Genomic DNA, 16,388 nt, shown 5'->3' with positions numbered 1-16,388 from the left:
TTAAGTTACATTAGATTATGGGTCTGTTCTCTTCGGCATAAAACATCTAAACTGAATTAAATTGAATTGAACTGAAATGAATAGTGATATGTGAGAGTAAAAGTATTGTCCAGAGATGAACTGAATTGAAAATAAGCTGGGGAGAATAGACCCGTAATCTAATGTAACTGCTTGAACAACTCTCCCCCCTCCCCCCTCCCCCCCTAAATTTTTTGGATGATAATATAAAATGACTGCTTGAACAACTTTCTGAAAACTAATAATGGAAAAGGCTGAAACATTTAAAAAAAAAAACACTACATGGAGGTATAGTCTTTAAGAATGTGTTCGCAAAGTTTTCCTACCAATATGAAGTTATGAACTTTCAGCATCTCAAAATTATATAGAGCTTATTATAATTTATGTATATAGAATAAATTAAGAGTTGACAATCCTTAAGTGAGTCGTGAGAGATAGCGAGAAAGTGTATATAATATATTATGCTTTACTTTACTAAGGAGACATTTGGTTTTGATTTGGAATTTAATAATTAATATGCGAATAAATAAGAACCTCATGGATATTGATCCAAAAATCATTACTTTTTCTCTCTCATGTTATTTAGTTCATCCAAAGAATTCCTTAGAGAGGAAGGTATAGATTTCAATGCATTAAGGGTGACAGAAGGTTTGTGAGGGTAATAATAGATCCAAAAATTATCAAAAGAGCAGGTGTAATTTTAATATAAAAGTAGACATAGTCACTAAATGAAATCATCGAAAGAAATTAACCTAGTCACTATTGGACTAATTCTGTTTTAAATATTAGGCTTACCGTTGCCTAATTTTAATTTATAAATAGATGATATCTTACAAAACAAATTCTAATTGATCTACGGAGTGAATTTCAACCCGAATTAACTCAAAACAAATATTTTTCATAATTAATGGTATGACCTCAAATCCATTTGAAATCTCCGTCAATAAAAAAAAAATCCTCTTGAAATACGATCCACAAACTTCAACCAAAAATCAGTCCCCCCTTCCCCCACAATGATTATCTTAACCAAAGTTATTAAAATCGCGATTCAAATCTTAAAATCTTACGATTCAAAATATGGTAGACGATTCGATTTGCGATTCTAGACGATTCTATACATTTCTGTTGAATAGCGAAAACGTCGCAAGTTTAAATCATGCTAACAAAGAAAATAAGAGATATATATTGTTAGTTATTGCCAATGTAGTGGGTAAACAACTATTTTTTCCAATTTTTAGGTCTTTTAACTTATAATTTTAGCATATTCAATGAAGATTGAGTGCAATATCTTGATTATACATGTTTGTAGAATCTTACGATTCTACGATTCGATTTTACGGTTCGATTCTAAAGGTTGTTTTCGATTCAAACTAGAATATCGATTTTAACAACATTGATCTTAACACCTATAGTTGGTGTAAAAAACTTAAATGGATCTAGTTCACACTAATTTATTGTGCACTGAGTTAATAATTGATATTAATTTTATATAATAAGTTTTGTATAGATATAGTAAAATTATATATATTATAGTGGATTTAATTAACGGAAAAATATATAGTGAAATTATATGTAATATAGTGGAGGATTTAATTTTAATGTTTAAACATGAAGGAAGATGTAGGTTGTGTAGTATATATCGTGAGAGATTTAGTTGATTTAGTTCATGCATGATATAGTGAGTGTCTAAATGATATAGTCGATTGTTAATTAGAAATGATGTTTCTGCATGATATTGTATGTTTTTGAATGATATAGTGTGATTTTGAATTATATAGTGTATTGTTTAGAATTGATATATGAATGATATAGTGATTTTATGCATGATCCAATGAGTTTCTAAACGATATAGTGGATTGTTAAAAAATTATACATGCTTTGACTGATGCACACTAATATTAACGTGATCAGGGTCCACGCAAGTCGGCTTGTGTGAAGAGAACATACTATTCCTATCACCTAGGCGTAATCGCTTAAGCTTGGACCTTTCTTTTTCGTCTTACACTACATAGAGGAGGATATCTTCTTTCATTTTCTTCAAGTCATCTCAAGATAGCTTTGTTTTTATTAACACCTGCATAAAAAGACATAAATGCTTGACACAGATAATTGAATCATTTTCATCCATAAGCCAAATATTAGACTATAAGTTGATAGCTTTTGAACCGGCCAAAACCTCAACCATTAGCAAAGTGAAGTTTAGACCACACGAATATGTTTTCGGATAAGTCTTTGAGCCTTGATTTGTTTGCTTGGCGCACAATTTCTTTGGATGGGGTTCTTTCTTACTTTATGACATTGTCAAATTATATGGCTTATTAGGATAAGGATCATTTGCTTGGAATAACAATATCAAAAGATAGCAATGGTTTGCCGACCTGAAGCACGGCACAAGGAAAAAATGGCACGGAACATGCACAAGGCAAGTAAGATACGACACAAACAGATACTATACAGCTCCGGCACTATCGAACAACATAAACGCTCTGTGCTAATATTGAAAAATAAACCCGTATATAAAAAAACATTCAAAGAAACCACTAAAATATGTAAGTAAACCAAATAACAAACATACATCAGCTATGCAAAAATATTTTGATAAATTCCAAGAATAGCTGAATATAAGAAATTTATACACATTTTGACTATCAACTTCACGTCTGTTTTTTTCAATTTGAAACGTGAAGCCTTATTCTATGTTCTACTTTGAACATGCTAAGGCTCGGGCTTGATACTATGACACTTTAACATTGCTCATAGACTATATATCTTGATGTCGTACTTTTTTAGATGGAAAATAACGATACAAAACACGCACTTTGGTATTGACAGAATCAAGAATTTGAAAGTTTAGGCATGAAGGCAGGAGACTATTCCATATAGTAGATATATGGCCTTGAAAAGTGGTATATAGTATATACCTTAAAACTTAGGTATCAAAATGGTGTAGTCTAAATAAGAATAAAATGATTAGTTTTCTTTGCGAATCATAATTATTCGTTGATGCTTCTAAATCTTCTTTATTGCGAAATTATCGATAAAAAAGGATGACAACTACAAAACAAAAGAGCAATATCACCAAGAATTAGAAAAAAGCACAAAGAATGGAATTACATTAGTTTTAGACTTTAGTATTGACATATATATAACAACACTTCAACTTAAGATCAAGATAAGCATCTAATACAAGTTAATTAGTGTTTCTGATCTGCTCATGCTATTTTATAAAGTTCAATGCATGTAATAGGAATTAGGGAAAAGAGATTAATCAAGACAAAATCAAGCAATAGGTTTAAGAAGGAAGATTTTTTTGGGTTCTGAAATGTTTCAAGAAAAAAAAGATTGTTGGAGACTTGGAGTATCGAAATTATCGTATTCACTCAACATTACCGAATTTTCACTTTTCCTAAGGCAATTGAAATACATTAACCTGAATTTTAAAAACAAAATTATATTAATTAGTCTTTATAATTAATTTTATATTTACATATATATACTTTCTTGAAGTCAAAGGTTATATTGATCAATGATTCACGACCTTATTTGGTAAAGCGAGGTTTGAGGCAAAATTAAAGGTTTGAACTTATATTATAGAATTTAATTAGTCAATCTCTAAGCTGAGTATTTGATAAAGAAAGATTTCAATTAGCTGATTAAGCCCCCAAAAAACTCTTTTTGAAAAAGTTGGAGATAAGCTTTTTGACATTAGAGGTATGAGAGTAGATGAATTAATTACATTTATGTCCTAAAGATGTTGAAAATTAAATCAATAAACAAAAAATATATACAACAATATGCATATGTCATTATTGGTCATTTTACATAATTATGTAGCAATCAACTACTTATCAAGTACTTTTATACAAATAACTAACACAATAAGCTATTAGCTACCAGCTAATACAATCAGCTAATAACTATTCGCTAATTACCAAATAGGGCTAATTATTGTAATTTATTATGTAGAAAATATAAAATGAGCTGGAAGATTATTTCACGCGCATAATCTAATACTTGTACAACTTTTTTTCCCACTTATCTCAAGTGTTTGATTTAACACTTCAAGTTCAGATTTGTAAATACTCTGGGGTATCGTTCGGGTCAACAACTAATTATGAATTATAGGAGGAATGCTTTGATATATAGATATTAGATAATTGAAACCACGTGTCTCGTATAATCATACTGGACATGACCCATCTCTTAAATTGAACAAATCTTCAAGATATAATATACTCCCTCCGTCCCATAATATAGTGCTCACTTTTCATTTTTCACAAAAATTAAGGAAAATGGAAAGAGTTTTAGGATTTCACAAAAATATATATTTAAGTAAATGTTTATTGGGTATTTTTGTCTTGGAACTAGTTTTTTTCTTCTTTTTCCTTTAAAATAAAATGGAAGTGCAATAAGTATTCCTTGGAATGGTGTGAAACAATAAATAGGGGCACATATTTTAAAAGAAAGTAAATGTATTTTGGAAAGTTTTATGTAGAAATAAAGGATAATTTAGTCCAAACAAATTGATAAAAAAGAAATAGGCACAACATTTTGGGACACCCAAAGAAGAATGCAAGCACTATATTATGGGACGGAGGGAGTATTACATAAGACCGACAATAGGAAGAGTTACCGTTTCATCTTCTTGTTGTGCAAAGTTTGTATATCAAGATGCATTATCGTAAGTAAAATATCATTAATATTAAGTTATAGTGGTCAAAATATCCAGTCATAACTTACTTTTATTTATTTTTAAAAAAAATCACAACTATAAATATCTAATCTATACGACTTAATAATCACTTGATATTAACAATATGTATGTACGATAATGCCACTAGACGTACATCCCGACTAAAATAATCCCTACGATTAATATTATTGACATCTTAGTTTATTTTTTGTTGGTTATCTCTAGCATGTTATGAAATCTAGACATTTTTCTCATCATTCTTCTTATTGATGTTTGTCTTAGATATAGATTTGTCAAGGAGTAGTTTCAATTGCTATTTTGAGTTTCGATACTCTAGGGCCTAGGCCCAAGTAGTCAAGTTGAATATGTCTAGCAAGAAGCAAACTTCTTCATTACTTTATGAGACTATATTAAGGCCATACATCGTATTTCTCGTTGATGAGGTCGAAGAAGAGGTAGCAAGATGTCCAATGGAAGTAGTCCCTAGATTACATCATAAATGCTATATTCTTTTAAATCGAAAATAGTTGAATTAATTAAGTGATCTTGGCATAGTGGTTGCTCACTTTGTCTTTTAACCAATTGGTCGGGGGTTTGATCCTCAACCTTTGGGAATGGAAAGTGATTATTGCCCATCCCTTTACCCTTAAATGGAGCACTCGGGGTGAGGAGATTAATCACTGCTATCGGCGGTGGATACCTTGGTTGTTCACCAAAAACAAAATTAGGTTAATTGAATTGAATTGAAGTATAGTAAATTAAATTAAATTGAATTGAATTAGAATTGTGAGAAGAAACTAGTTGAATGAAAATTAAGTTCAATAGAGCCTAAATAGTGATGTATTGATATTGGATTTGGATAGTGTAAAGCTCACAATATTATCAAGTTAGTCTTTGTGAAGGTGGAAAAGGGGGTAGTTCGACTTTGGTTGGGCCTTGTAAGAATGCATCCCAAATAAGTTGTGCTCACTTAAAGTTAATTTTCATGTCAAAGAAAGGAAACAATAATCATACTAAGTGAGTTTAAATTTTATATAACGAATCTATTAAATAATTTTCATGAGCTTGTATACATATCTACGCCAAAAAAAAAGTATGATCATATACAAGGCTAAACTAATTTCAACCTAAAATTTATTGATAGCACATTTTAGTCGGAGCTTAAACAAGCATGTTTATTAAAAAAAAAAAGAAATATACTCAACATAATCTTAAACTTCATTAATTAAATGTATGAGCCACGCTCAAAATAATGTGTAATTTATCTATACTAATATATTAAAAGATGTTTTTAACCAAGGAACGACACACGTGACACTTTTCCTTAGGGTGTTTTACATGTCATCCATATTACAATAAAAATAGTAAATGCATTTTATTCCATGACTTCAAGTTTATATACCATAGTCTTTTTTTTATGGGTTATATACTATAGTCTTAACCAGTAAACTAAATGATATTTAGTGATATTATTTTAAAGTATAAAAGATTAATAATGAAAAGTATAAGTACACCCTATAAACTAGTTGACTCATTAACACCTCCATTTGTCTGTGATTTCGTTGGTATCTATATATACTAACCTTTTAAAACTTGTACAACTTCAAAAAAAAATCTTGACAGCTTCAAACTTGTATTAGTAACATTACTCAAATTAATACGTACACACGATGAACATGAACGATTAGATTTTGTCATTTTGAGCACAAAGACCAATACCAATAAACATGTATCAATGGAGATGTACTTATGTTTATTTTGGCTTGTAGACATGATGTATTCATTTGACTTATTATTCATACATATTTAACTTATTGGCCATATATATCTACGCACCATATTTTACACACAAGCGTCTGCACTATCTACGTTGGTAACTTTAGTGTTATTTTCGAGTAAATTGAATCTAAATGGTTAAAATAGTAGTTTCGTGTAAAGTATATGGATGATTTATATTAATTTTCTTGTGAAGGGTAGCCATGTAATAAACTCCTTGGACCTTGATTAAGGATGATTTCTAGTTAAAAATCCTACTACAAAATAAAATCTGAAATTTTAGTCCATTTTCTTGTGAAAAAAAGAGAGAATTAACAAGAAAAATAGATCAAAAGAACATTCAAAGAGCTAGTATGGCAATGGCAGAGATGGATATTCACAATTCACTCTTCCATAATTTGTTGCCAAATCGAGATGGCAATGGCAGAGATGGGTATTCACAATTCACTCTTCCATCATTGTTACCAAATCGAGCTATTTTCCGGCACAAATACGCCGGAACTCAATAGTGACGGTAATAATTCCTCCTTTTTATTTTATTTACTGCCTTTTTTGGGTTTGCTTGATTTAGCATTTTTTATGCCATTTTCATGTACTATGACTCGAGTTTGTAAAGTTATCTACTTTGGACATGGGTTCAATTTTGTGCGATTTATGGGATTGTTTTTGTTTGTTCTTTGTTTATGCAAATTATTTTTGATGATAAATGTGATGATGGGTTTTAGCTATATAAAGAATGGTGTTCTTAAGATGCGTTTTTTGGAGGAGTTGGAAAAATTGTTGAAAGATGATGCTAGAGTTTTCTGGGATTTCTTGAATTGGAGAAATAATGAGTGGCTTTTCTTCATGTTACTTGACTTTAATTCACAGTGAACATTGCTATTTGATGTTTTTATATGAACGCAGAAGATGTGGAACTTGCTTTTTCTCTGAATCGAATTGGTGATGTAAAATGAATGTGATGATGACTAATTCAGCTCTTTATAAGCTTCTTTTGTTGTTTGTCCATGATACTTAGGGCGATACTAGGAGTATCTAGGGCGAGATTTAGCAAAACTCAATTTGTTTGAGGCGAAATTGTTACATTGATTTGGACTTTGGATTTCAATTTATTTCCTTGCTATTTCCTTATAAACAACTTGTGCTTGTTTGTTTGATGGGGTTTTAAGATCAGTTTTGATAGAAAATTTCAGTTCACTCGCATATTCATTGTGAAAAATGGAAGGACATATCATTGACATTCCAAATAAGTAGACTAGTAGATGTTTTTGTTCTATTCAACGAAAAATGAACATAATGACCAATGCTTTAATGCTTTATATAGATTGATTTGGTGTTGTTGTGACTCAGTTTTCAGGATCTCATAGCTGAGGTGAGATATGATAAATAAAATGCTTCAGTATCTTCTGCATAATTTAAGAGTCATTGTTATTTGGGACACAACCTACACTTCGGGCGTGGAAGCTAGTTTTTTTTTGGATATGATGGTCTGGATTGAAAACAGACACTAGCATAATGTTATAATGCTATATAGCATTGAATTGTGACCTTCAATTAGGGAGCTATTTGGTGGGCATTCTATTGCTCATTATGTACTTTTGCTTGAATCAATGCATAATATTGCTGTAGCTGATCAATTCTTTAGTATTTGTCCAACTTGAAGTTTTTCTAATCAATTCAATGGGCTGAAGCTGCCTATTTCACTTTTATTTCTTTGTTTCTTTCTTCTATAGTTTCTTCCATTTTCTTTTCTTGTCATTCTTCTCTGAAATTTTCCCTTTCGGGGCATAGTGCTGACCACGTAGTCCAGAGGGTCCTTTTTTGTCCCTATAAAGACTGTATTGTTGGGCAGAAATTCTTACATATCTATATTTTCCATTAACACTGCAGCTGATTGATGGATTTTAGGCCTTGCAGAATGAATTACAAGGATAAGTTTGGCCACTCGAAAGGCACCATGAATCTTTTGTATCTTCTTCTGAGCTTTCTGAGTTTAGAAGCACTCTTTGTTTTGGTGAGGTTTTCTCGATACTCATATATGATAATATTGGCTTAAGTGTCCATTGCTGTTAATTGTTTGTGTGTAATGTTATAGGTGTGCTGTTTATATAGAAAGATATGTTTGCAGGAAATTTTAGATGGAAATTCGCCAGGCTGATGCTTCTTTACTTGTCTACAGTTATAAAAAAGGTAATTGTAATGTATCGATGACTGAGGTGGTAATATAGTTAACATCATTCTTGCTGGTGGTTCACTGGTTCTATTTTCTTTTCTATTAATTTTACAATACCTAACCAATTAAGAAGATCACTATCCCAAGTGCAGTCATGAGTCAATCAATGGTGATTATAGTATTTTGTTGCTCATTTCCTCTGCATTGTTTGTATATTTATCTGGTTTTATGTCAAATACCTAAACTATTACCATCTTTCGGAAGATTTTCCTGCACAATTTATGCAAAGGGTGCTTGATATCTATCTTACTTTTTATAGACCCTTAGGCCTTCATTTTATTATGGTCTGGCTATTCTGTAAATGGATGTCGCAAAGGTTTTGAGCAGAGATGTTCTTATCTGATGGTATTAGTCTACAGCATCAAGGAGAGGTTCATCATCCAAAATTCTGGACAACCAGTTTCGTGGTTGGTCTACATCCTTCTTGGGTTTTACATTACTAAACATGGCCATTTCTTTCTTCTACGGAAAGAGAAGAATAGCAAAACATTCTTATTAATCTCTAAAAGCTCAAGTTTTAGATGAAGTTAAATAATCGTGTTTGCATGTCAACATCTTCGTCAGATGGCTGGATGATGAGTTGTTTTGCTCTGTTTACTTGGTCTACTGGTTGGCTTATCAGGTGGGTCTCTCTAGAAGACTAGATCCCGAGTTCAAGTCTTCATTAACGGATAGAGTCTTCCTTGTATCCTACCTCCTCACTTGATAGGATCCAATCGGATTGGCAACCTGTGATAGGTTCACGGCAGTAGGGTAGGCACCATATTACCTGATGAGATAACGAACAGTTGTTAGTTGTACATGCAGTATTGTCGAATATGATTTGAACTATTAGGGATTTTAGGGGGGGGGGGGGGGGGTTGTATTAGTTTTGTGATGTTCTCTCTTCTTAAGTATTCTATATAAAATTTTGTAGCAAGACTTGCCCCAGTTTGTGTTCTTCTTCAGCATTGTGCTATCATCTCTGTGTGACATATGTCACCACCGCCAATACAAATCAAAACTCCAGATCTGCAGAAATTATTTTTCTTGTAAAATGCCAAATTAAAAGTATAGGAGGGAATGTTGGAAATTCAAGACTTTGAGCTGAAATACTGATAAATGTTCTATGACTACTTCATGAGATTTTTAACCTACTAGGTACTTTATGTTCATTTTTTTAACCTCCCTTTTTTCCTTTCATTCTTTGATTGCCTCCCATTATGAGTATGGAGCCTACTTTAGCTCAAGCATATGACCTTTAAGGGAGCTATGCAATGCAATATAATAAATTTTCTTTTGTTGATCATTTTGTATATTTTACATTAGATTTAATCAATTTTGTAATTTGTTTTGGGGGGGGGGGGTTATGACTGTAATTTCTTGGATATTTTATTGCAAAGGGAGCTAATCCGTCCGGATTATTTTCCTTAAAAATCTATATTACTCAAGCCTTACAAATTTTCCAAATTTGTTTTATTATTTTTATTATATTTCTCATGATGCAATGTCATATAAACCCTACTTGGAATTTCTATGAATTAGCATTCTAAACCTTCTTCTCTCTCAGGCATACTTCTTGCTGCAGCTTTGGTGGTGGTACTCACAAAGTCACAAGAACTGTAACTCAGCTGGTATATCTCTGTCATGATATATTATTTCTTTTTGCTTGCTGTATTAATTTTTACTAATAGATCTGAATTGTAGATCTTAGCATGGTTTGTTCCTTATACATGTGGTGCTATTTTCTTTTACCATGGGGCATGGGCATTTTAATGATCAAAAGAGCTAATGAAGCCTAAAAATGATTTGCCTTTAAAACCTAAATTACTTAGACATGGATTAAGTGTCTACTCGAATATGGGTGTCCAAGTACCTGACTCCGCTATTTTGTAGAAAAAAGTCAAGTTCTAAGTTTAAAATGAAGTATACAAGTGAAGTGTCGTGTCGGACACGACTCGACACGTTATTTTTGAGGTAAATGAAGGTATCGGAGTGACATAGGTTAAAACTGTTATAAATTATCTTTTTGTATTTTATAGTTTTTGATCTTGCTTTGGAATTAGCATTGATTAGGTAAAAAAACAAGACTGATATCGAGAATCCTCAATTTGAATTTTTCCCTATTTTTGTAGATCTTGTGTTCAATCTAATTTCATTCCCCTTGTTATCATTGTGAGGGAGGAACCGTTATAGTGGCCTTTGATCTGAGAATATAAAGATTGATTCGTTGTAATCTGATCTACTGTGTTATTCTGCTTATCTATAATTATGTATCACTGTATATCTATACATATATTCATGTTCTGGTTCAGAAATGGTAAATGTTGCTTCTAATTCACATTTGATGTCTGCAATATCGTGAAATCTAGATTTGGTATTTGCTGTTCTTACAATATGGTAGTCTTTTAAGCTTTAAGTACACAACCAGTCATTGTTGACCTTCAAGAGATGTTTTTGCTTTACATATATTTTTGGGACGAAGCTCTTCAAATAGTATTGAAATAATTATGAGATTCAATGAAGTTAAAAGATAAGGATCTGGAATGCTGTTAAGCAGAATTTCTGTTGCGTATAACACTATATAGAGGTGATTTGGCTCCGTCACCCATCCTTACTATGATATGTCATTTATCTTACTGCTTCTCTGTGGATTTAACGAACATATTCTAAGACCACGTATATGGAGACTATCTTTGAAATATTCTGTTATGTAAACCTGACTTTGATGTCAGCCATCTTGTTTGTCTTTCAGCTTTCATTCAAAATGTTCAACGTGCTTAACCTGAAATCTATCAATGTAAAGTGTCATTTCCAAAGGTTTAACTTAAAGTTGAGACCTAGGACACAACTTAACGCTGTCCTGTAGTTTACCTGCTCACCCATAAGCAAGATATAACGAAAGGATCGTATGATGAAAGTTGTCTTCCCTTGGTTTGCTCACAATAAGTTGTGTTTCCAATAACTCAACAATGGAGAACTTATGACCCTTATAATATCCTCTTTGGAGTTTTCCTTATTGAATCCCTTAGGCCTTAAGAGTGACAGAACGTGTAGGTAAATCTTCTCATTGCTAGAGGATTTCATCATTTTCAAGGTGAATAATGTTGTTTTGTAAAGATGACATTTTCCCTTATCTCCTAATTTTCTTTTTGGATAACTCCATAGTCCAAATATCTCTTTTCTTGTACAAGGTTTTCTTGAGCCTGCACTGCGGAGCATTATGTTACTTAGGTTTGGGAACTCATTAGACACAGGTTCATCTCCGAGTGTCAGCCTCATATATTTTATGAATCTTTTTCCATGTTTATGGTTCAAAAGGAAGTGTCTAAGTTCCATACCGGTGTAGAAAATCGAGGATCAAACATAGGGATTTGGGGTTAGATGAAGAATCTGAGTAACACGAGCTGAGCATTATTTTTAACATAAGAATGACACTAGGGTAGATTCCTCAGCCTTTTAGAAAGATGATCTGATTGAACTATCTCTCATCATACTACTTCTAATGGGTAATCTGGTGTGTTTCTTAACCATCCCCATCCCCCCCCCCCCCCCCCCCAAAGCTCCAGAAACTGAAGTTAGTTTCCCTTTGATTGCTCAGAGTCTCCGAAAGGAGCAATTCTCATTGAAGATCATATATATAAAGAATCTAATTTGTTCATTGTTTATGTACTTTGTAGTACCTTGTTCTCCTATTTGCTGGCTTGCACAAGTTCTTGTCCCTTTGTTTGCTGCCTGGTTCTTTAATCTTTGGTACATGTGGACTGTGGTTGTTTGCTTCTGAGCATCTTTATGCTGTCGAGTTTTGTGTCATATGGATCCAATGTTTATCGACAGATCTGAATTAGTTGTGGACTTTTTAACATGATTTCTGTGAGTCTAAGTAGTTCAAATTTTCAGTTCTGAAATTGTTGCAATTGGAAGTTGATGGGAAGTCTGCTGGCATAAAACAATAACTCGTACTCTGCACCAATTGTCATTTGTGAACATCTCTTTTCTTTGCTTGATCTTCACGTGTGATGGATCACTAAGAACATGTCAAACTAAGATCTTATCAATTTGCGAATTATTCTTTACTGTAATCCCTAATTATAGAAGCAGAACAATGAGTACGTATCGCTGACTGGTCTATTTATATTCCTTATTGAATGTGCATAGTGAACAAGAAGTAGGTTCAAAGGATGTTGACGTAAACAGTAAATATCTGCTCCGTGCTCTGCATTTATTCTATACCTATGTCTCTTAAGTTGTAAATTATGCTTGTATTTTTGCTTAACCACTGCATAATATTCGGATAAAAAGTGAAAATAAAGGCTTGTATTAATAACTACGTCTCTTCACTAGTAGAAAAGTGTAATTTGTCTCTGCATTAGTAGCTTTTGCAATTACTATGTCTTTCTCTTTTGCTTCATGCTGTCACAACTAGCAAGATTCTATTATCATTTGCTATCTGATTGTTTCCCTTTCTGTTTTTGCTTCACCTTCACGTAAGATGGTGGATGTCAATTTGTGATCATCCTAGTTTGCAAAGTCTTTTTTCCCGTAATTCTAGAACCAGAACTATGAGTATTTATTGCCGACAAATATAGGAGATTTGGCAATTTATGTGCATAATGAGCAGGAAGTTGGTTAAAAATCAACTGACATAAAACACTACATCTGCTCCCCACCAATTCTACACCTCTGTCTGTTAATCTGTAATATGCATGGATTTTTCGTATCCACTTCTTTTATGTTCGTTCCTAGGAAATATGGAAATAAAGGCTTATATAAAGACTGCTCCGAATGCCTCATTTGCATCTAGAATATCAACCTATTAATTTTTTGTTTCATGTTGTGACAAGATTATTGTCATTTGCTTTACCTTGACGTGTGATGGATCACTTGAAATTTTCTAATTTGTGAACATATCAGTTCTCAATTTTTTTTATTTGTAATTATGGAAGCAGAAACACGTATACTTATTGCTGACTGATATAAGAGATATGACCAATTTATATTCCCTGAATTTAGTTAGCAAGCACATGGCTGTTATGAACATGGCAATTCCATCTGAGTTGAACGAGGATAGGATCAGCAATCTTCCGTGGAATGTCCAAGACATTATTTTTGGGAAGCTACCATTAGTTGATGCTGTGAGGACTAGTGTTTTGGCAAAGGAGTGGAGATACAAATGGCTTTCCCTCTCAGAGTTTACCCTCAATTCTGATGTAGTTACTTCTGTGCGCAAGGCTGGGGACCTTAAATGGGAGATAGTTGCTAGTATCATCAACAAATTCCTGATTCATCACAGCGGCCCAATCAAAACATTTTCCCTGAAGACATATTGTCGCACACATTATCCTGATATGTATCAATGGTTTCAGTATCTCTCAGAACAAGCTGTCGAGGTATTAATATTTGAAGAGTTCTGCAGGGAACCCTTTGAGATGCCTTCACATCTGTTTGCGTTTAAGAAACTGAAGTTCTTGTTCCTGATGAACTGTTCTTTACAAATTCCATCTACCTTTGGAAAATTCAACTCTCTGAGTGAACTCATCCTCAGAGAGGTTTCAATCAATGATGATGATGTTGAGAAGCTCATTATTGGCTGTCCTCACCTTCTCAAGCTGACATTGCTGAGCATATCTGGGTTAAAACAACTAAGAATCCGTTCATCCAATCTTGCTGGACTGCTGATAGACTGTGGAATTCAAGATATTGTTGTTCGATCTGCTCCATCTTTGGTTATGATCAGTATTGCTATCGCTTTCCTGGGGCCAGGAATGGTGATCACTCTCAATTGGTACAGTGTTATTCGCTGTTTGTCCGGTTTGATTTCCCTTGAAAAACTGATTTTATCTGGAGACTTTGTTAAGGTAATTCCTTCTCCCATTTTGAACTTTTATTATTAATATAAGAGGTTGTGGAGTGTTTATATTAATGGTAACCTAATTTGTAACTGTATTTGCATGACATGAATTGCTGAAAACAAAAAGAAGTTCATCAAAATTCAAGATCTAATAAATCAAATAATTCAAAACGACTCTTTATAGGCAATTCTTGTAATTTTGGGAAATATGCGGTTATATTGGGGATTCTGCAGAAAAATAAGGTGTATTTTGGGAAGTTTATTTTTTTTGCATATCACGGTTATATCTTGATGTTTCTCTATTTATTATAGCTGACTTGAATGTAAATGTCTTTTCTTAGCACTTGGCCAATAATTATGGACTTGATAATTTTCCATTGAGGAATGATACTCTTACGTCTCTTATCCTTCACAATATAAGATTCGACGCGATTGAAGTGTTCCGGGTTGCCCTTTCTCTGCTAAGCTCCTCCCCAAACATCAAAAATTTCCGCCTTGTTGTATGTGATCACTTTCCTTTTCTACTTCTATCTTTCTACCAGTTGCTTTGGAATAATAGTGTACTACTTCTAGTGTGACTTTTTATCTTCTACTTGTGCTCTAGGTTGAATCAGCCAAAGGTCCGAAGCTGATCACAAATTTCTTTAAGGAAATTCGAGGACAATTCTGCTTCTCTGAGCTCCAATCAATGACAGTGGTATATCCTATGAGTGTGGGCATGGGATCTACTATGAACTTTATCGAATTTGTTATTGCTCATTCCCCAAACCTCAAGTTTTTAAACATCGAAAAGGGAGGGACAGATATGAATGATATCCGGGCTGCCAGGATGTTTGCACGGTTCAATAAATTATGCCCGCATGCTGAAATTCATTATAAACATCGTGAGAGGCTTCTTCCTTATGTGTGTGATGATATCTGATGAACGAGTTGGTGGTTGGGAATCAAGCTCACGAGTCATTGCTTCAGCAAGATGATCTCTGGTAGTAAGAGAAACTCTTTAATTTGCTTTATAATGCAATCTTGAATAAGTGTTGACAGTACTTCGATTGCTTCACTATTTAAACTTTTTAAAGTGTAATATGTCGTTTTTTATCCTTTCTTTAATACTTTTCCCTGGTGGGAAGACGTTTTTATGTTATGTTATTGTGTTGTTATGAACTACCTTTTGAGTGAAAATCCTTTGGAGGTGTTATTGATGCAGGTTTATGAAGGTAATGTTTGTGTATCATGTTAATGCTGACATAACGTGATTTTAACCGTTTTCGCTAGATATGGTTAGTTCTCAAACATGGTAAACCTATCTTCTTTTGTGAATATTGCACCCCTTCCCTTGTTGGCTCCTTAGAAAACATTTTAAGGATGTCTATGTAATTCTATGTGTAGCATGATCTATTCAACCGTCTGGGTTTCCTTAAAAAAATAAGGGAAGTATAGCAGATCTACAGTTATTGGTTCATTATTCAGGATTACTGATAAGAGATTAGAGTTCTTGGGAGGAGAGAGTTCTATAAGTCTTAACTTTAATCCACCAAAATGTTGTGGGTCGTTGCATGATTATAGTTCCTTGTGCAACCTAGACATGGGGTAACAAGAGTTGACTCAAGTGGTAAGCAACTTGATGTTCCTTAAGCAGAGGTGGTTAAGACCATATGTAGGGTGAAATATAAGGATCTAATTATATTAGTTGTTCGTCCAAAGAAAAATAGAAAAGAAAACCTAAATCTAATTAGATATATAAAGAGATTAATTCTATTTGGTGTTTTTTTTTTCTTCTTCTCCTATTCTCCAAAAAGCCCCATTTATAACTCTTCTGACTCTTCTATTCACCAAAAAAT

At 33.1% G+C, this 16,388-nt stretch overlaps 1 protein-coding gene across 7 annotated transcripts; it reads left to right on the top strand.

Moving 5' to 3' along the window:
• The first annotated feature begins 6,681 nt into the window (after positions 1-6,681).
• On the top strand, positions 6,682-15,753 carry LOC125491603 (F-box/FBD/LRR-repeat protein At1g13570-like). 7 transcript variants are annotated; one of them, XM_048639388.2, is made up of 7 exons: positions 6,682-7,001; positions 8,405-8,501; positions 8,616-8,677; positions 10,270-10,333; positions 13,713-14,557; positions 14,892-15,050; positions 15,155-15,753. In XM_048639388.2, exons 3-7 carry the CDS (start codon positions 8,645-8,647, stop codon positions 15,470-15,472), a joined length of 1,419 nt encoding a protein of 472 aa, XP_048495345.1. In that variant the 5' UTR covers positions 6,682-7,001; positions 8,405-8,501; positions 8,616-8,644; the 3' UTR covers positions 15,473-15,753. The 7 variants fall into 7 exon arrangements, with proteins under 7 accessions (XP_048495345.1, XP_048495340.1, XP_048495344.1 ...); XM_048639383.2 differs by having other exon boundaries at positions 8,583-8,677; XM_048639387.2 differs by having other exon boundaries at positions 8,396-8,501.
• Positions 15,754-16,388: the final 635 nt, after the last annotated feature.

This window comes from Beta vulgaris, chromosome 2 (assembly GCF_026745355.1).
Source record: "Beta vulgaris subsp. vulgaris cultivar EL10 chromosome 2, EL10.2, whole genome shotgun sequence".
NCBI classification, from domain to species: Eukaryota; Viridiplantae; Streptophyta; class Magnoliopsida; order Caryophyllales; family Amaranthaceae; genus Beta; species Beta vulgaris.
This window is presented reverse-complemented; position numbering and strand designations above follow the sequence as displayed.

What these genes read in the sequence shown, in the direction of transcription:
- LOC125491603 (XM_048639383.2), top strand. Translation starts at nt 8,606, where the DNA reads ATGTTTGCAGGAAATTTTAGATGGAAATTCGCCAGGCTGATGCTTCTT. An exon ending in TGTCTACAGTTATAAAAAAG is followed by an intron (nt 8,678 to 10,269) that starts GTAATTGTAATG and finishes CTTCTCTCTCAG; the next exon opens with GCATACTTCTTGCTGCAGCT. An exon ending in TCAAAAATTTCCGCCTTGTT is followed by an intron (nt 15,051 to 15,154) that starts GTATGTGATCAC and finishes CTTGTGCTCTAG; the next exon opens with GTTGAATCAGCCAAAGGTCC.